This window comes from Natator depressus, chromosome 22, assembly GCF_965152275.1.
Source record: "Natator depressus isolate rNatDep1 chromosome 22, rNatDep2.hap1, whole genome shotgun sequence".
NCBI classification, from domain to species: Eukaryota; Metazoa; Chordata; order Testudines; family Cheloniidae; genus Natator; species Natator depressus.
This window is the reverse complement of record NC_134255.1, coordinates 15,414,042-15,435,298: the sequence shown is the minus strand read 5'-3', so window position 1 is coordinate 15,435,298 and position 21,257 is coordinate 15,414,042. Positions and strand designations below refer to the sequence as shown.

Below are 21,257 nucleotides of genomic sequence, written 5' to 3'. Positions count from 1 at the left end.
AAACATGCACTAGCCTTATCAACAAAGGTAAGTTTCAGAGCGAGCCAGCAGCAGCCTAGGCCATAATCACCCCTGTTCAGAAAGACCAGGGGTTGTTGGGTTCACTTTTCCTCTATCAATCGGCTTTTCATACACTTTGTCCTGCCGTCTGTTTCATTTGCAGCTTGACCTGCTTCCATTCAGGAGTCAAAAATCACCTGCTAATATCACAGCCGTGAGGGCGTTAGCGTGCGACCCAAAGGCATGAGTATCTCTGACGTTTGGATGATAGCGGCATACACAAAGAACAGGAGATGGCAGAGACAGAGATGGACATTTAGTTAATGAGGATGGGAAATGCACCATTGTTTCCAAAGTGCTTCCAGTGAAGTAAATGTGATCAGCAAACAAAATGAGATGAAAGTACTAACATACAGTACAGACTTGCCTGATTTTACATTCTCTACTGTTAACCCACCAACTTCTGCACTAGTTGGGACTTCTGCATGTTGATTCCAACCCCTGAACATTTATATTTATCTGTATCCCAACCAAGCTCAGGTCCCATGGAAGCCTAACAAGCAAGTTACACTAACTCAGCATCATCCTCATTGTATATGTCTGGACTCACTGTGGCTACTCCACAAAACGTTTATGCGATTTCCATAGATAGGTCCTTCCCCTACCCCAGAACATTCATTTCATTTCAAATCCCCTTAGAAGAGGTTGCAGAGCTCCCATATGAAATGCCAAGGAGCATTCCAACCTGACATCATCCTAAACCTTTGTTTGTGGTTTTATGCCAGGGCATTGCTTCGCTGGCATTCCAGGCTACTGCACTTTGTGTCAGTGCATGGATCTCACTGCAGTCATGTATTAATCCCCCTCCAAACCCTTTCATCTGGGGAAGAAGGTTTTAGATGAATCCAATTTGGGGTGGTGAGGGCAATGCACCCGATACATCTAACATCTCCTTGCAGCAATTGTCTAACTTTCCCCTTAACTGGTTTACAGTCCCTGCAAAGTTTGCAAGCAGATGAACATAACATAAGAACGGCCATACTGAGTCAGACCAAAGGTCCATCTAGCCCAGTATCCTGTCATCCCACAGTGGCCAATACCAGGTACCCCAGAGGGAATGAACAGAACAGGTAATCATCAAGTGATCCATTCGTTGTCGCCCAGGCCCAGCCTCTGGCAAACAGAGGCTAGGGACACCATCCCTGCCCATCCTGGCTAATAGCCAGGGATGGACCTATCCTCCATGTATTTATCTAGTTCTTTTTTGAACTCTGTTATAGTCTTGGCCTTCACAACATCCTCTGGCAAAGAGCTCCACAGGTTGACTGTGCGTCGCGTGAAGAAATACTTCCTTTTATTTGTTTTAAACCTGCTGTCTATTAATTTCATTTGGTGACCCGTAGTTCTTGTGTTATGAGGAGTAGTAAATAACACTTCCTTATTGATTTTCTCCACATCAGTCATGATTTCATAGACCTAAATCATATACCCCCTTAGTCGTCTCTTTTCCAAGCTGTAAAGTCCTAGTCTTATTAATCTCTCCTCATACGGCATCCATTCCATACCCCTAATATTTTTGTTGCCCTTTTCTGAACTTTTTCCAAGTCCAACATATCTTTTTTGAGATGGGGCGACCACATCTGAATGCAGTATTCAAGATGTGGGGATACCATGGATTTATACAGAAGCAATATGATATTTTTTGTCTTATTATCTATCCTTTTCTTAATGATGCCCAACATTCTGTTTGCTTTTTTAACTGCCGCTGCACGTTGAGTGGATGTTTTCAGAGAACTATCCGCAATGACTCCAAGATCACTTTCTTGAATGGTAACAGCTAATTTAGACCTCATCATTTTATATGTATAGTTGGGATTATGTTTTCCAATATGCATTACTTTGCATTTATCAGTATTGAATTTCATCTGCCATTTTGTTGCGCAGTCACCCAGTTTTTGAGAGATCCTTTTGTAGCTCTTCGCAGTCTGCCTGGGTCTTAACTATCTTCAGTAGGAGAAAGCCCAGCTCTCTCTCCAGGATAGCTGGCCTATTTCTATGCAGCAGCCTTTACCTTCTGGGGCTGGTAGCAGTTCAAAATTAAACTAGAATTGCAATCTCAATCCTAGACAGTTTCATGCTGATTGCCCAATCCCCCAAAGGCCAGGGAAAAGGGGAGCCCAGATCCGTGCTGCATAGGACCAAAGCAGCTCACGAGCTTAGTAAATTCTTAGGAAGTTTCTCTCTCTCATTGGATTCAAGCAATTAAATGAGAGCAACTTAGAAAATAAGGGATTCCTGGGAGAATTTAATGGAATTAACCCTCCTGACTATTACATTTATATATGGATGATTTTGAATGTAATTAAAAGTGGGGACACATTGCAAATCAAGATTAGGAAATCCCATGCTGAAGGGGCACCGTATGCTTGAGAATCAGCACAATGAAGATTCTTGCTTATGTTATGAATACCACCCCGGATTAAAAATTAAGGGACAGATCCTCAGTTGGTGTATCTCGGCATAGCTCCACTAAAGTAAATGCAGCAGTGCTGATTTACACCAGCTGAGGAGCTGGCTCAATTTTTAACCTGTCTCCTATTTCTGTTTATTTCTTGCATTTCGCTTAGCCTGGACCATAAAAAGGAACTAGTCACCCTTATCCACTGCTTCTCATGCGCTAATCCAATGCTGCAATGATTGGGTTGCAAATGCTGCAGAGAGGAGTGCTGAAATTCCAACAAACAACAAACTCTGTTCTCACTGAAAGTCTTTCCAACTAATTTCATTAAAACATTTCCAGATATTAACCAAAATTGGTTGATTTTTTTAAAAACAAAAACAATTTGGGGTCTCAGCTACCCTGCAGCACTGCTAATGCCAACAAATCCCTGAAACATGGCTAGACTGAGGTGCTGGGAAATTAATCTTAGAGTAGCACCAACACATCTGTGCAATTCACCCTAGAAGATCTATTGGTCAAATTAGAACATACACGCCTTTAGCTAGACAAATTGCTACCTACAGAATGTACATCTCAGACTGTTACATTCAGGAAGTATGAGTTTTGCACAAGCTTCTCTACTTCAGTAACTGTGGACCTTGTAAGAGAGCCTTGGTGAAAAGAAGGCTTAACAAGATGATGTTGACACATCCACTAAGCTCTCAGTAGCACAGAAGGAGGCAGAGAATCCAGGGCGGGTTCACTATGCTCTTGAATTATCATTCCAGATTTTAGCTATTTGATTAGGGAGAGACTCAGCATGGGATTGTATTGGCAAGAATCATTACCCTTTATTCTGCATCTCCACTGAAACGCAAAAATGAGCCTCAATACTTATCTAAAGTGCCAAAGGGCTTTCCCAAATTAGGGGAGAGGGGGGCTGGTTAGGATTGGATTTAAGAGGACAGATTGTTTATTGCCCATTTCTGAGGTGTGTTTTCACACAACCACACTGGCGAAAAACAAAGCAATGGCACTGCATGAGGCTGACATCTTCCTCCTCCTCCTCCTCCAGGCTTTTTAGTTGATAACTTCAACACTCCCTCATCTGGGAACAATGGGCCAGGATTCATGCTTGGCAGAAGCAAACCCTTTCATCTTCCTAAACTGGCTTTGATTTGGCCCAAACCTCACACTCACTCTCTTTGAAGTGCTATCTGTGACTACATAGGATATGGCTAAGTGCTGACCCTCCTTACAAATACCACATTCCCACAGAGAGCTGGGCATGGTGGCACTCCTAATCCCCTTCCAGGGGGAAAACTAGCACAAAGCTCTCATTGGCTGTATGATCACTGATTGGCTGAGCAGAGCAGAAGGCACTGACTTCCACACTGACTAATGAGAACATATGTACTCTCTCTTTGGCTAGCACCTCTCGTTTGCTGTTAGGCAGATGGTATCAGTAACATGCAATGCAGATTCTGATGAGAGGCTAGGGAGCAGTAATCCTTCGGTATATACCTGGCCAGCCTGCCACCAGCATCGGCAAGATTTTAACAGCAGATACTGTACCCGACGACATTATTTTTACACAGTGCAGCTGAGAATCTTGTATGGGAAACCTTCTTTTGTGCATTAACATAAGACACTCAGCTAATGTTTCCTGGGCACGTGTGTAAGAAAACAGCCTGGTTAGTGAGAGCGTCCATCTGGAAACCTAATAGGAAACAGGACTGTAATGTCTCTGCACTGAAATGGTGAAGCCTGAACATACTGACATATACCAGATCAAAACTAACTTTACTGCACCCTAATCATTGTCTTGCAAGAGGGACAAAAGAGAGTGGACTGAAATATAGCTAGCCACTTGCCCTGACTGTACGGATATTTCCTCTTGTATCATTCAAAAAGACATGATCCTGTTTTCCAACACAGCAGTGATAAATACTCAAGGGAAGATAAACAAAAGGTATTCCAAATCAATAGGAAACCACTCATTACACCAACCACTCCCTTGGGCTATCTCTGCTAGCTAAGTTCTTCTGTAACGGAGATAGGCAAGTATTTTAGGACGTGACTGCACGGTTCTGTAGACATGCCCGTAGTCTGTCATGGCCACAGAATTCACCTGGGTTAGTTGTTTCCACAATAGTGCTTGGGGAAAACTGCCCAACTCGCTCTCTCTCATTTAGAACATATGCATTCATTCTTCTGCAAAACAACAGACTCACCAGCAATAGGAATCTTATCCCAAAAGATCTCAGCACTGACAACTTCAGTGTTCACTGACTGCCATTCCTGCTCCCATTGTCTGTACACTAGATGGTGAATTCTTTGAGACTGGGACATAAGATAAAGTGTTCAAAGTGCCAAAGTGACTTAGGTGCCTAAATCCCATTTCCAAAACCAACATAGGGATGGATTTTCAAAAGTACGTAGGCACCTGACTCCCAGGTAAGCTCCTAAGTGCCTACAGGCCAATACCTAAGTCACTTTTGATTTGGGCACTTTGAAAACAGCATTCTTTGTCCCAAAGTTGAGGCTTATCTGTTTCTCTGAGCTTTGCAGGAGCAGGTGAGGAGGTAGGGGAGGGGAGAAGGGTAGAGTGTCATTTCCTGGACATTTTGACCTCCTGAGTTTTTTTGAATGTCTGTATCATTAATCTGCACCTAACGCATTGCATATGAGCTTTTAATAAACAGGAACCAATCACATAAATACCTGCCGGGAAGGTACCTAACACACTGGAGATTTATACATAAAACAAACAACCCTGGAATGAGGGACTCTGCCAGTACATCAGACATATGGTAGTAGTTTGAATCTTTGCATTTTCCTCCTATCTACATAAGAAACTATCCAAATACGCACCATAGTTCCTTAATATAGATCACTGACTCAACAGCATCAAACAGGATATGTGAGTCTCAAAATAATTAGCAGTTTTGCAGCTGAGATCTCATTAGCTAAATTGGGCTAGACAGGCAGAGGAATATGGAAAGAGCGGGTTCCTCTGGGAGATTTTTATGCGATTTAGTCTTCTGTTTTCAATTTCTATTCACTACACAAAAGTTCTTTCCCTAAGATGCAGGAAATCAAGACTCCAGATCCCATTGTCCCTGGCTTCTCAAATACCTTTCCTGGATGGAAGCAAACCTGTGAATACCCTGGTCCAGTTGCCCCAATGCAATATGGGTCTGAGCCAAATCCCACTGAAGGCAATGGGATCTTTTCATTGACCTCACTGAGCTATAGAGTAGGCCCGCTATTGAGCCCAATGGAACTTATCCCTTTCCTAAAGGGGAGGGGGAAGCCTGGTGGTTTTTGATATCTCAGGCAATGGATTATGCGTCATCACTACACTGAAAAGAGGAGACTGATGACACAACACAAAGGGCCCATTACTGCAGGAATAGGCTGTGTGGCTGGTTCTAAGACAGTGTCTTGCTCAGTCTGTGTTTCTACCATGCACTCCCAAGTCCCCTGGTCTTCACACTGACTCAGACCCTCTAAAGGGTTCAGGCCGCTAACCACTACAAGTGGCCTGTCGTTACAGAATTAGCAATGAGCACTATCTAATTTACTATTTGCCTAAAGGTAGTTCAATGTTGAAGCTAGGTTCTCCCTTCTGGCTCAGTTGCCTTTTATGTGACTCATAACAATGGACAGAGGTCCCCAAATCTCCACTTATTACGCCCTTAAGACAGCCAGTGGCAAATCAAGCCAGAATGATTATTTACAGAAAGCCTGCTAATTATTTTTTCCTTTAAAAACAAAATGATATCAGTATGTGATTCACGATACAGGCGAACACAAAGGCAACCAGTGTTTGTGCCCAGAGTACGTGCAGTGGGAGTGTACGATACGGGGGGCAAGAAAAAATTAACAGGCTCATTTTGGTCCATAGCATCTTTGAGAGATGCTTTTTTCCCCTAGGATGGTTCTACCACCATGATGAGATCACTGAGCACACTGAAATTGGGCACCTGTTTCCACCCACCACAATGGAACCAAAGAGTGGACTGTTTCCTGGAAACTCCTGTGTAAAGGATCCCCAGTTTGGTGCTTTAATGCAATTCTCTGAAGCCTCAGTAGTAGGAACTAAGGAGAGAGAAACATGGTGGGAGCAGAGCTGCAACAAAATGGTATAGCTCCACTGACTTCAATGCAGCGAGGCCAATTTACATCAGCCAGGGCTCTAATGACAAATACCAGGCTCACAGGTGCGTTGTGCAGCACGGCAGGGTCTTATAATAGACAGAGAGGGGGAACTGCCCGGATTTCAGTGTGCATCTGCATGACATCATCATGTCTTCTGGCTCAGCAGAGAAGAGTGGGAGGCATGGCAGACATGAGCTGCTCTGAGCCATGTTACTGAGGTCCTGGCTTTGGGAGCTGTTATACCTTCTCTTCATTGCTGATGTTCCGGGTGGAGGTTCTCCAGGTGATGGAGGGGATTGGGTCCCCTGAAGCCTCGCAGGTCAGTGTGATCTGGTCCTCCAGTTCCATGGCAGTTTTGTTCTCCACATAAGTGATTTTGGGTTTTGCTGGAAAGGAAGCACAGTGGGTTTTTTGGCCACTGCTAAGAAGCAAGGCTGCCTGGAATCAGCGAATTCTGAACTGAAACCATCAATTAGACAAAAAGGCTTTTGCATTGCTACTTTCAGAGAGAATTGCTTCAGCAGGCTGAGGGGCAGCATGGTGTGCCCTCCCCTCCTCTGCTCCAGCTAGCCCTGGCTTCTAGTTTAGCAAAACTAAAAATGAGCCCAGCTCAGCCCCTGGAGCAAGCACACCGAAGCTGTTTCAAGAAAGCCGGGAAGGAGACTAGAAAAGCTAAGGTTAACTTTTGTTGTTTGACAACCACCTTTGTGTGAGCTGGGTTTTTTAACTCAGATCTCTGCACACCTGCACCTGCACCTGCACACACAAAAGGTCGTGATAAATGGCAATAAACAGCTGGAAGAAACTGACAACTTCACAAGGGCTAACTATAATGTTTTCCCTAATGCAGCTAAGGGTGAAATTCACCCCAGTGCAGAGCTTTCAAAAGTCCCACTCAAATCCTAAAGGCTTGACCTAATGTCCACAGAAATCAAAGGGAAAATCTCCCATTGACTTTGGATTCAACTCTAAAAGCCTGAAAAGCATCTGAGTGGCACACAGCCTAGTGCTGACCCCTGGCAGGGGAGGGTAAAATTTCAGCCATAAGAGACAAGAAATGGAATAGACTCAGTATTTCACAGTGACCATCGGCATCTCTTGTCTGGTACACAGCATAGTGCTGGCATGGAGGCTGACACTAATTCAGCAAGCACACCCAGTGTCTGAGCCAGACATACCTGCTGGGTAGGTAGGGCATGCGGCTTCCAGTTTATAGCAATGAGCTGCCAATGGCCAGCTGGGGTTTCTGACCAGTCTGTAGGGAGTGGGGCGGGGAGGGAAGGAGCTATATCAAGCCTGTTATTGCCCTGTTTACCGAAGACTTTGAGGTGGATAATGGCATCCTGCTTTCCGGCCTTGTTCTCAGCGATGCAGGTGTACTCCGCCTCATCGCTCTTTTCTACCTTCTTGATGGTCAGCTCGGAGCCATCATAGTTGAAGTCATATTTCTCGTCATCGTCCCCCCGTTCTATCAGGTCCCCATCCCTGCAGGGCACAAAACAAGCAGGTTGGGTGGGAAGTTAATGCTGGCTGGTTTTTAGAACTCATCTGTATTTCTAAATTTAGCTTCTTTGTTTGGGAGGAAGGACAATTTCCCCATGGTACCACCTGTCTCACACTTGTTTTCCTCCTTTGGTTGCATCCTCAGTACCCTTGCCTTGGGGTCCTGTGCCATGGAGTTCTTCGCCTGTAAACATCCCTCATGCCAACTAGCTAAATTAAAATTGTGCCATTCCCCGCTGTGACCAGCTCTGCTCAATCAGAGCTGCAGATGGAAGCAGCACTCATGTCGAGTGCCTCAGTTAAAACATCCATACTCTTAAACCATGTAAGCTGTGCTTAGAGTATCTTACTTCATCCAGCGCATGGCTGGCTCAGGAAAGCCATCAGCATCGCACACTAAGGTGACAGACTGGCTGAGGTTGGCCGTAGCATTCATGGTGTTCTGTCTGGCACGGACAGAAGGAGGCACTGGAAGAAAAAGAAGTTGAGTTAGAGAGAGGGGAAAAGAACAGGTGGGTAGAAAATAACTAGCTAAGGAAGTTTCCTGCCCTCTGCCATACACACAAATCAGTCCAGTGAATCACAACCTTGCGCCAAAGGGAGCACGTCACCTGTAGGTTTGCACCTATACATCTGATGCACAGGGTCTCTATCAAATGGTGGGAGGAAGAGGAACCACATTGCACAGAAGATGGTCTGTTGGACAAAACCATCCATGAATCAACATGAGGGCCATCTCTCACTTTGAGCTATGAGACATTCAAGCTTACTCCTGACATGATAATTTCCTGTAAACATCTTGTAAATGCCAAATTGATTTCATGGGTGTGTTTATTTGACACAGCAGAGTGAGATTAATAAGCCTCATGGATCATGATTCTGACAGTTCACGAGTGTGAACTGATGATCGTGTCTCTCCTTCCAAGACAAGTATGCAGCAGCCTATAACCCAAGTAGCACAGGTCCCCTCCACAGCCAGGGCTCCAAGCTGCTCACCATTCACAATGACCTGAATATCCTTGAAATTGACCTCCCCACGAGCCAGGATTCTGCCCTCACAGCGGTACGTCCCCTCATCCGTTTTCTTGATTCCCCGGATTTGCAGGAAGTTGTTGGGCAGGACTATAAATCGGACTAGAAGAGACAAAAGGAAGCTTCAGTCAAGGATCATTTAGAGAGAGCTCTGCAACCAACGGGCACTTCCCCACCCCCCTTACAGCTTGGAGACAGAACTTAACGTAATGTAACTTCCCTTTCCACCAGGGTAATGAAAGTCACCCCCATAATCAGATCTGACATTGCCAGGAAAGAACTCATCCAGGAGAGATTCCCTCACACAGCAAGCTAAGAGGCAGTGGGGACAAACCGCTTTGTTATTTTACAACCAACACTTTTATTTTACTTTAAGTTTAATCAATACCTGGCTTGGGCCAATGAACCATTTACTGCTTGTCTCCCAGGGGAGTGGAGTCTGGTCTTAAATAATGATAATACCTAGCTCTAATATAGCATTTTTCATCAGTAGATCTCAAAGCACTTCACAATCCTTTAGTGCGTGTATCCTCACACCACCGCTACGAAGTAGAGCAGGGCTATAGCCCCCTTTTCTAGATTGGGAGCTGAGGCACAGGCAGGCTGAGAGACTTGCCCAAGGTCTCACAGGGAGACTGTGGCAAAGCGCCTAGACTGACGGGCTGGGAAACGCTGCAGAGGCAACATTGCTCACATGCTCAGGGGAGACAGTGCTCTGGAGTGACATCAGCCCACCAAATCCATAGATGGGCTCCACTGTGTGCGGCTCCTTGGCCCAGGGTAGGGGAAATGGGAGGGCTCTGGCCAGGACAGGCTAATTACTTGGCGTCTTTAAATCCAGACTGGATTTCTTTTTCAACGCTATTTCAACTACTAGATGCTGTCTTTTAATGCAATTCCTGGGTGAGGTTCTCTGGCCTGTGTTATGGAGATCAGGCTGGATGATCATAAGGGTCCCAGGAGGCCAAACCTAATGTGTGCCATTTCACCCTCACTGCTCTGAGTTCCCTGTGCCTACCTGTCCATTTGCCACCCCGGCAGACCTACACAAGGCCTCTGAAAGGGCAAGTGCCAATACCTCTCATTCCTTACCATCTTTTTTCAGGACAACGTCCCTGTCCTTATGCTTCCACATAATGGTGGGAGGCAGCGAGCTGAGCACATCACACACAATCACAGCATCTTCCCCCTCCTGGAACTCCTGAGGGGTGGGAGCATTCCTGAACATCAGCTTCTCTGAAAACAAGGAGAGCAACAGGACAATGGAGCTGCTGCCCCAGCGAGTTGTGGGCACCATCTGAATTGCAAGGCACGTTGCCAACTAAAAGCACAGATGAAACAATGATACATATGCACGAACCCACTTGGGATGCTCACGCCATAGCAACGTGTGTAGCTTGGCATTGGCATCCCGCACTATGGTACAGGAACCCTGTGCTAGTTACACACCAAGAGGCAACTGGATTCACAACAGTGTCCATATTTGGATGTTGTGTTATGGGAAAGCCAAACGCAAAACCTCCCAGCTGGTAGGGAAGGGACAGCTAGGATAGCTTTGCCAGCTGAGGGCTACTATGGGCCTCCTGAATGCAGGATCCCCCGTGGGCCTGTGCTGAGCCCTGATCCTGCCTCATCCCAACGCTGCCTGATCTGCACCAGGCACATCATTCCATGCTTATCTCCCAGACATTCATGTCACACTGGGCTCTACCTTCGCACCTCACTATCTTGCATCAAAGATTTTAGTGGGGTCTCCATCAGGGGTGAAGGACCCTTTCTAAGTTCCAAGCACATTCTGCAAACTGCAAAGACCATGGGATTGTCCAGCTCTGTGATTGGAGATTCTGGCTGTTCTGTTTCTACCCAGGTCTCAGAGCAGTGGGCCTGAGGGCAGAGGCTCCAGAAAGTGGCTACCACAACCTCTGTTGTGGACAGGGACTGCTGGAGCTGGCTGTCTCCCCGGCCTACTTGCTGTGCAGAGACCCTGGGTAACAAGAGGCGAGCAAAGCATGTACGATAGTAACAGACATCACAGCCAATCAACCCCTTGCTTTATCTGTCGCATACCATTAAGCAGGTCAATGCAGGGTCGCTGAATGGCTTGAGCAAAGGGTGTGTTAGGAATGGCCTTCCTGGCCCTGAACTATTCAGCTTAGCCTGTGGATCCCTTTGCTTGGCTCCTGGCAGCGGTATGGGCCAGGGACCATTCACACAGCCAGAAGTAACCCTCAGGCTGAGCTCTCAGTCTCCTCGCTAACAGCATGTGGGTGACACCAGGAGGGTTTGGTTTGGATGGAGGAACATGAATTAGATGGGGAAGCGCAGCAAATGAGGAACGTGGCTCTGAGGCCAACCTGACAAATCACAGGGTTAACTGAGAGGAAGTTGCCCACTGCTAGCTGGCCAGCTTGAGACACAAAGGCCAGCCTGGCCTGGGCAGTGATGTAAACACTGTCCACGAATGGCTTTTCAATGCTTCTGTTTCTCTCAGTAACTCTGACAACAGAGATGGCGGGGGGGTCAGTCAGACAAATACCATGACTACCTCCGTCCCATCTCCCTTTGTGGGACAAACTCTCCTCTTCCCATATCCTTCACAGACCAGCCCTTCTCCTAGCTTCTCACAGGTGAGCGTCTCCTCACAGGCAAGGTTGCCCACCACTTTCCAGCCTCCTGTTCATGTCCCTCCCCACCCTTCTTCACAGTCAACACTCCCCTCACTGCTAAGGGAGGAATGGGCTCCACTTTGACAGCCTTCCACTTCCCAGTCTGTTTGGGAGGTGGCTCCCCTTCCTGGCCACCCCTCACTAACAAGAGCCACACCTCCCCAGCAAGTCCCTTGGCCTCCCCTCAGAAGAGCCCGACCCCAAAGCAGGCTCCCAGAGCCATGCTCTTACGGAAGATTTTCACGTTGACGGTGGCCTCAGAGTCGCCCTCCTCCTCACTGGTGATGACACACTTGTAGATGCCAGCATCATCGATGTTGGCACTGTAAATGGTGAGGGTGGAGGAGAAGTCATCGTTCCGCACCACTGAGATGCGCTGCTGGTTGGGCGTCAGCTTCTCGCCGTTGGGGGAGAACCAGGAAATGTCTTTGGCTTTGGCTTCCCCAGTCACTAGAGATGAAACAAAGCACATTGGACCTGCTCCCTCTCAGCCAGCCAGGGCCCTGGCGGCCATCACCTGCAGGGTTGTGGAAAGGGCCCAGACCAGGCAAAGGATTTCTGATGCCCGGGCAGCGTGGGGCATGCTTACTGAGCTGGGTTTGTGAGAGTGCCTACCCCACCTGAGGGGGCACGTTTAAGCCCCCTTGGATTTGTTGACAAGCCCAGATGCCAGACGGCTAATCCAGCAGTGTCTCACACATTATACACCATGTTCTGGCTCCACCAGGGACAGCTCCCCACCCTCACAGAAAGACATCTATTAGCTGCTGCCCCATGCAGCCAAAAGGAGCAGCTGCCCATTTCAGGCTTGGAATGGCCTCATATACATCCCTTCGGTCTTCTTCCCCCACCCTGCTCAGCATGGAAACACAGCACTCCTCCTGCTCCAATAAATATCCCTGTTTGCAGGTTGTGCTGGGGCATCGCATTGCAAACCAAGCTGGTTAAATTGCTGCACCAGCACATCAAGCAAGTTAAACCTGCCACTGCATCTGATGCATATCAAAGCAGCTTGTAAGGACCCATCTCTTGGAGCTCACGTTTCATGGTTTTCCCATGTGGCTTTGCTATTTGTTCAGAGGAATTTGTCAGAGGAAATTTAACCAATCCCATTTGCTGAGACCAAGGTGGAGTCATCACAGTAGCACTTACTCAGAGGACACTTTTGCCTTCAAAGCACTTTACATACATTTAACAAATAACACTGCGCTGTGCTAGCCTAGGTCCCACAGCCTCCTCCCTTGCTCTAACGAGGAAATGCTTGGGGAAGTCAGACACTCCACCACTGGAACTTGGCTCCAAGCCATGTTTTAATGTTTGCTCAGTGTCATGCTTTGGTTTAGGGGTGACCTAGGATCATTTGTTATCATGACAGTGTTGCACCCAGGCAACCAGTTCACCCAGGCAAACCAGGCCAGTTGCTTTACAGGGAAACCTGTAGCCAATAGCATGTGTGTGTGCTGAAATGGGTGTGCTGCAGTAATTGTGCAGTACCACACGGGATGCATGCTTCTTTCACTCAGCTGGTTGGAGCAAGTGGCAGGAAGGGTGATATTAAAAATGCAGGATTCCTGTGGTATTAAAATCCTTGGGGACTGAGGTGGAGATTTTCAAAGCTGCCCAAGGGGCTTGGAATCCAAGCTCCCATTCAAGCTCTTGGAAATTGGGTATCAGAATCCCCCAGATGATTTTGAAAAATCTCGGCCCTAATACGAATACTTCTAAAACAAAAAAGACCAATGCTGAGATGTGATGTAACACATTTCTGGGGCATCTCTTCTGGGGTCTTCGGGGTTCTGGGATGGCTCATTTTTGGTTGTTTTATTGTTACAAAAACCTGCTAAGAGCTGCCTTCTCTTCCCAGCCCCAGGAAGTGGATCTTTACTCTCCCAGCCCAACCACCTCTGTCCCCTTTGCTATTATACCTGCGATTGCTTTTGATCTGCTTGAATTACAAAATAAAAAACCAAAAACCCAACAACAACATGGAGAATTAAATGGCATGTCCCTGTACATGTAAATATGTCTGGGGCTGAGTGGAGTGGGTTCCCCAAAAGTGACTCAACAAACACGGCTAGAAAATCCTGACAGCAGCAGCCGACAGCACTCACCTTGACATAAGAAGAATTTGGATTCTCCTACGCTGATCTCCACCTGACTTGGAACAATATCCACTTGTAGAGACACTGGGAAAGAATGCAAAGCAGGAGTTAGGCAACTGGAGTCATCCAGCAGAAAACTGTCCTGCCTCTTGGGACTCTGTCAGCTCAGCAATGGAAGGGCAAGGGCTCTTAACTCCAGTTCTAACGCTCCCAGCCAGCGTTTGATTATACACAGCCTTCCATCCCCAAGGATCTCAAAGAGCCTGTAATGATATGAGCCACTTCCACCTCTTCCTGTGCCTACACAGAAAAGCATGGAAGGAGCTGCGTTACCTGGTGATCTGTTGTACACCAAGATATGGGCTGCACGTCATGCTTGGAGGTGGACTGAAGAGTGCAGTAATAAGACCACACCATTTGGGCACCCTATTATTTGTGGTTACTGCATCACATGGAAGGCATCGTGGAAGGAAGGGGCTGCAATGAAAAGAAGGTGGCGGCTTAGTGGGCTTGAAATGGGAGGGTGTTCAGTGCATAAAGGGGAAAGCAGAGAAAGGAACAGAGCTGGCAGTGGGAGAAGAGAATCCCAATTTGAGTCTGGCAATGAAGTAACACGCTTCAGGCTGTTCAGCTGCTCAAGTATATACTGACTCTGTGCTTTCCCTACACACTCAAGGTTTGTGTGCTGCTTAGCTTCACAGCTGCTCTCACCCTGCCATGTGTTTGCCTCACACTTGCATATAGAATTATTGCCATAACACGCACGTATCAGTGCTTGTGTCAATCAAAACAGCAACTGCACTGTCCAAGATATGGGTGTGAGATTCTGAGCATCACTATTTTTCTTTAAAGTTTGCAGGCATCCTGTGTTGAGCACTGGCAGACAGCAATGACACATTGTTCCTGTGACTTGTGCTGAGGGCTTGCAGCTCAGCAGAGGACAGTCCCTATCCTGAGAGGCTACTAATATTCACTCTTCCTCAAAATAGGGCAAAGCTACTGGAAGTGGAGCAAGCACTGCGACAAGCAGAGCAGCATTCAGAGATAAGTCATTTACGCCTCATAAGGCTATTTAGGCCTGTCATAAATATAAAGGGAAGGGTAAACCCCTTTAAAATCCCTCCTGGCCAGAGGAAATCTCCTCTCACCTGTAAAGGGTTAAGAAGCTAAAGGTAACCTCGCTGGCACCTGACCAAAATGACCAATGAGGAGACAAGATACTTTCAAAAGCTGGGAGGAGGGAGAGAAACAAAGGGTATGTGTGTCTGTCTATATTCTGTCTTTTGCCGGGGATAGACCAGGAATGAAGCTTTAGAACTTTTAGTAAGTAATCTAGCTAGGTACGTGTTAGATTATGATTTCTTTAAATGGCTGAGAAAAGAATTGTGCTGAATAGAATAACTATTTCTGTCTGTGTATCTTTTTTGTAACTTAAGGTTTTTGCCTAGAGGGGTTCTCTATGTTTTGAATCTAATTACCCTGTAAGGTATTTACCATCCTGATTTTACAGGGGGGATTTTTTTTTTATTTCTATTTACTTCTATTTCTATTAAAAGTCTTTTTGTAAGAAAACTGAATGCTTTTTCATTGTTCTCAGATCCAAGGATTTGGGTCTGTGGTCACCTATGCAAATTGGTGAGGCTTTTTATCCAACATTTCCCTGGAAAGGGGGGGGTGCAAGTGTTGGGAGGATTGTTCATTGCTCTTAAGATCCAAGGGTCTGGGTCTGTAGTCACCTAGGCAAATTGGTGAGGCTTTTTACCAAACCTTGTCCAGGAAGTGGGGTGCAAGGTTTTGGGAAGTATTTTGGGGGGGAAAGACGTGTCCAAACAGCTCTTCCCCAGTAACCAGTATTTGTTTGGTGGTGGTAGCGGCCAATCCAAGGACAAAAGGGTGGAATATTTTGTACCTTGGGGAAGTTTTGACCTAAGCTGGTAAAGGTAAGCTTAGGAGGTTTTTCATGCAGGTCCCCACATCTGTACCCTAGAGTTCAGAGTGGGGGAGGAACCTTGACAAGGCCTCTTCAGTTTTGCATTGTCTTTGCTCTGTGTGTGGCAGAAGCACAGTTAGTATCCAAATGATCTAGGACTGGACTCACTGGCAGGCTCTGGCTGCTTTGTACTGCCCTGGCAGCTATAAACCCAATTTAAACGGCCCATTAAACCAGGTTAACGGCTGCTCTGTGTCACCAGAGCAGTGCAACACGGCCAGAGGAGAGTACCAGCGCATCTGGCCCTTTAAGTCCAGAGAGAATTGTTTTAAAAATAATCCAGGCACGAATGTAAACAGGCTGGATCAGGAGTCCAGAGAGAACACTGAGGACCCTTTGGCTGTGAGAGATGAAAACAGTTCTTAGGACTACAGAGCTCCAGCCCTTTAAATCCTCCTCCTGGAAAACTCCACTTCACTCACATGTCTTGTCTGGAGGTTACTGTCGCTCCTTCCTGTTTTCAATAAAGTACAGGCTGCCCTTTTAGCTCTTGCATTCAGCCCGTTTTAGTTCTGTGTAATCTAATTTCTCTCAACCATATTACCTTAATATAATTCACTCCCAGACAGAACTGCAGGTACAAAAGGCCAGACATAATAAACGGCTAAAGGTTTATTAGATCCAGTGCAGTGAGAACTAAATAGCCTAGTTCTATTAATCCTCCTGACATTGTGCAGTTTACACAATGCATCGTGTATGGAGTAGCTCCTTCTCAGTGGGTCATTGCTCTGTGAAGCAAGTACAAAGGTATTAAAAGAGTTCTTACCCTTTGAAACCCAGGCCACCAAAACCCAGAGCACCATGTCTCTGCAGCACAGCTATGGCTGCTTACAGGGGGATTAGCATTCTGCTTCAGAACAGAACTAGACAGAGGGGGACACCATCAAAAACTCAAGGCATGTCAGTCTGCAGCAACTGCAGGATTGTCAAAGTATGGAAAGATGCTACAATGACGCATTTATACGGGGGCTGAGTTTTAATGGTTCCTAGTATAAATGGGCCCAAGTCTAAGAGGTAGGGTATCAGGAGAGGGGAGGCAAGTTTTTATAAACTAAATTAAAGCTCACTATTAGAGCCTTTATAAGAGGTTTTCAGTTCGATCAGTTTAATCTATCTTGGATGCCATTTTGTCTCCAGATTTTGAATGATGGCTCCAAATTTAGAATTGGACTGTCTGGACCAACGAATCCTTAGTATGGCTCAAGTGCTAACAACTTACTAAGAAGTGTTCAGGAACCTCTGAGTGAGCAATTTGCTGTGTATTTCTGTGTTTCACTGAAATAAGTTCAAAGGCTTTGGTAATCAACATAAAACAATCCTAGGTAAATATTCAGTCTATAGCTATTCTGGACTAGGCAAAGTCTGAAACAGAGACACAGGCTAAAATTTACAATGGCAGGAGCCTAAAGATTGGCTCCTAAATTGTATTTAGAAATCTAAACAAGAAGCCAGGTTTTCAAAAGCAACCAACAGCTCTGATTGAAGGCATCTGGAGCTGCGGGGTACTCAGCACTTTTGAAAAGCAGGTCACTTAAGTAAAGATTTAGGGGCTTACATTTAGGTACCTATGACTGAAAATCCAGATTTTTTTTTAAAAATGGATTAATATTTAACAAAGCAAAGAGAAGCAACTGATCAGTAATGTCAACAAACCAAAACAAAAAAGGGGAAATAATATCTACTGAAATAATCCTGCTTGGGTCCAGCAGGGCGAAGGTTGAGATGCAAATCAACCAACGGAGGAAAGACAGGGCCACAGCCAATTCCCCCCATCCCAAACTTGCCCAGTCCTGCACCTCACTATAATCTGAGCAAGGCTCCGAGTTTCTGCTCATTTTCTGGCTTCTGTCTGATTTGCGTTACTCTTGCAGAACTATCATACAAACAAGAAAAGATCCTAACCCACCCTTTCCTCTGCATCCCTAATCGAGCAGTGCTCGGTGCTTGACAACCCGGAAGACAAATGCCCTTTCTTCCAGCACCCTGAATCTCAGAGCACTGTTCCTTCATGGTGTAAGTTATGAGGCATTAGAAATAATTGGACACTCGCTCTCTGCCAGATGGAGCCTGATGCTGCATCAGCTCCCTGGCCTAACAAGACCAGGTCAAATAAGAATTTCAGGAGGCCAGACCTAATGTGTGTTATTTTTAAATCGCAGCCATTAGTTTGCAGGAAACAATCATCTAAATGGAGCTCTTTCTCCATCCTGCGTTGCCAGAGCATTTCTCATCCCGTCTACTGCAAATGCTTTATCTGTCACCTTTAGTCTTTTGGTTCCACAGTATTTGTGGCCTTTTCCCAGGGGCTGCTCACTTTACTGTTAAACCATGAAGACATTTGTCTCAGATGCCTGCTCTTTCTCAGTCTTTAAAACATTCCTCTCAAAGGAATCGCCGTATCTCATAGATCAATGGCATCGTTCCTTATCACGACCGAGGAAAAGGACATGTGCTGCTGAATTACTCAATGACTGGACTACAGGCATTAAGCCCCAGAGCTCTTTGAATATACAGAACAGATGCAGGAGCTTTGTCATCATTCCAATGTTCAAACAAATGACTAAAGAAGGGCAAGAAACCAAATAAAAAGCACAAAATAATAATAATGGAGGTGGATGACTATTTTCAAACATCACAAACACTTAGCTCTCACTTTTTATCTGCAGAGGGCCTCGCTCACTCAGATGTAAATCCCACTGAAGCCAACAGAGTTTCTTATAAAAACACAGTACAAAGCTTTTAACAAAAATCCTTAAACAGTCCATTTGTCACCCCAGTGCATGTAGTCCTTAAAATCCCACAGCATCTACTCCAGGTGAGCTGGTAATGGAAGATGATAGGAAGGCAGAGCTGCTCAATGCCTACTTTGCTTCAGCCTTCTCACAAAAACATATGACCAGACAACTAGCGAAGTTACCATAGACAATAAAGGGGAAGGGATGCAGATCAGGATAAGAAAAGAAGACATCAGAGATCTTCTGACCAATTTGAATGAATTCAAATCAGTGGAGCGGGATGCTATTCACGCCAGGGCACTGAAGAAATTAACTGAGGAAATCTTGGAGCCACTGGCAATGATATTTACATGCTCATGGATGACAGGAAAGGCCCTGGAAGACTGGAGAAGGGCTAACATAATGCCCATCTTTTAAAAGGGGGAAAAGGAGGAGCCAGGAAACTACAGACCAGACAGCCTGAGTTCGATGCCTGGAAAGCTACTAGAGCAATGTATAAAACATTCAGTTCGTGAATACCTGGAGGATGAAGGGGGAAGTTGGTGGACATAATATACCTGGACTTCAGCAAGACTTTTGACACAGTCCCACATGACATTCTGATAAGTAAGATGGAGAAATGCGGGCTCCGCAAAACCACCATTAAGTGGACACATAATTGGTTAACAGCTGAAAACAAAGAGTAACTATTAATGGAATGTCGGATTGGAGGGAGCTCTCAAGTGGGGTTCCATCTGTTCTGGATCCAGTGTTGTTTAACATCTTTATTAATGACCTGGATGTAGGTATAGAGAGCAAGTTTGATCAAGTCTGCAGATGACACAAAGCTAGGGGGTTTGGAGGATAGAGCTAAACTTCAGAGGGATCTTAATAAATTGGAGAACTAGACTATAAACAACAAAATGAAATTCAACAATGACAAATGTGAGGTGCTACACTTAGGGAAGAAAAACCAAATGCAAAAATACAGACTGGGGGAAAACTGGCTTGGCAGCAGCACTGCTGGGAAGGATCTGGGAGTTGTGGTGGATCACAACTCAACATGAGGCAACAATGTGATGCTGTGGAGAAAAAAGCAAATGCAATTTTAGGTTGTATTAACAGAGGCATAGCATGCAAGTCACAGGACGTGATAATACCATACCGCTCTACTCAGCACTGATTAGGCTTCAGCTGAGTAGTGTGTCCCATTGTGATCACCAATGTATGGAAAGGATGTAGAGGAACCTGGAAAGGATCCAGAGGTGAGCGACAAACATGACTGAAGGGATGGAATGCAAGCCATACGAGCAAAGGCTGAAGGAACTGGGTATGTTCAGTTTAGAAAAGGGGAGATTAAGGGGGGACATGCTAGCGGTCTTTAGATACTTGAAAGGCTGCCACAAAAAAAGATGGAAAAAATTGTTCTCTTTCGCCACAGAGAACAGACAAGAGGTAATGGGTTCAAACTACAGCATAGGAGATTTAGATTAAATTTCAGGAAAAAACTTCCTAACGGTCAGAACAGTAGGACAATGGAACAGAGGCCTCGAGAGATTGTGGAAGCTCCTTCACTTGTGGTTTTCAAAAGGAGGCTGGAGCCATCTGCCTTGGATGGTTTAGACACAACAAATCCTGCATTTCGGCAGGGGCTTTGAGTAGATGACCCCTGAGGTCCCATCTAACCCTATGATTCTATGATCTGCTTCATTTAAAGGGGCCAGTCATCCTGTGACATATCCTTAGCTGAAAAGAATAGGCTCCTGCATCAGGGCTCAAATTCTCAGGCTCTGGCTAAGTGTTTCTACAAATTACATCCTCTAATACACAAATTGTGGCTGAATGTTAAATGATTCCTAATCACGCTGCACATGCTGCCTACCCAGGCTGCAGAGTGTCACTTGACTCTTGCTGCAACATCCCACAGGGCTCATTCAGGCTTCTAACGATCCAAGAAAATTGTTCGCTCAAGACCCACATGGAGACAGGGTATTTTGGGGTCCTGGAGAGCCCCAGAACTTGTCTGTATCTTGTTCAGGCAGCACTCCACAGAGAAGAGGAATCCCAGTGCCATGGCAGCTGCAGTGGGGTGTCAGATGAGAGTCACACTTGCTCGCATGCAGAGTTTCTGTCTCTTGTCATACAGTTAGACTTGAAGCTCTCTGGGACGCAGAACGTTTTTGTTGTTTTTGTACCACCTAGCAGAATGGGGGCCTGGCCCATGACTGCAGCGTCACACGTTAATGCAATATAAATCATCATCATCTCCTCCTTACCCAGCCAGGTGGCATGTTTTGGAGGGGATGTGCCTGGAAAAGCAGCTGAAAATACTTTCTGAAGCAGCAGCTCTTCAATTGGCTTCATGCTGCATCAGCATCAACAGGCTGCACACCCCACTCTTTCCCCAGCTGTTGGGTGGGGATGAGGGAGGCAGAGAAAGGGGTTGTTGGTTGAAAGCACAATAAGGAAGTCAGATGTATGAGCAGGACACTCCCAGCCAGTCAGATGGAGACAACTCTAAGCAACACACAGACACAGACTGCCCTACATGGAGAAAGAGGATGGCTGGTTGTAGCCTGACATGTGTATTTTGCCTGAAAATCCCCCTCGTGCTTATTGCATAAAAAGGCGTCTCATGCCCCAAGC

General features: G+C 45.9%; 1 protein-coding gene across 6 annotated transcripts in view; it reads right to left on the bottom strand.

The window, feature by feature from the left end:
• The window catches only part of NCAM1 (neural cell adhesion molecule 1), a 251,698-nt gene that overhangs the window by 74,331 nt on the left and 156,110 nt on the right, over positions 1-21,257 (bottom strand). For all 6 annotated transcript variants that reach the window (XM_074936568.1, XM_074936569.1, XM_074936564.1 and 3 more), the window contains exons 2-8: positions 13,917-13,991; positions 12,037-12,255; positions 10,232-10,375; positions 9,104-9,241; positions 8,458-8,575; positions 7,920-8,089; positions 6,848-6,990 (exon numbers count right to left, since the gene is read on the bottom strand). In XM_074936568.1, coding sequence (XP_074792669.1) covers positions 6,848-6,990; positions 7,920-8,089; positions 8,458-8,575; positions 9,104-9,241; positions 10,232-10,375; positions 12,037-12,255; positions 13,917-13,991 — 1,007 coding nt within the window. The remainder of the gene's footprint in view (positions 1-6,847; positions 6,991-7,919; positions 8,090-8,457; positions 8,576-9,103; positions 9,242-10,231; positions 10,376-12,036; positions 12,256-13,916; positions 13,992-21,257) is intronic.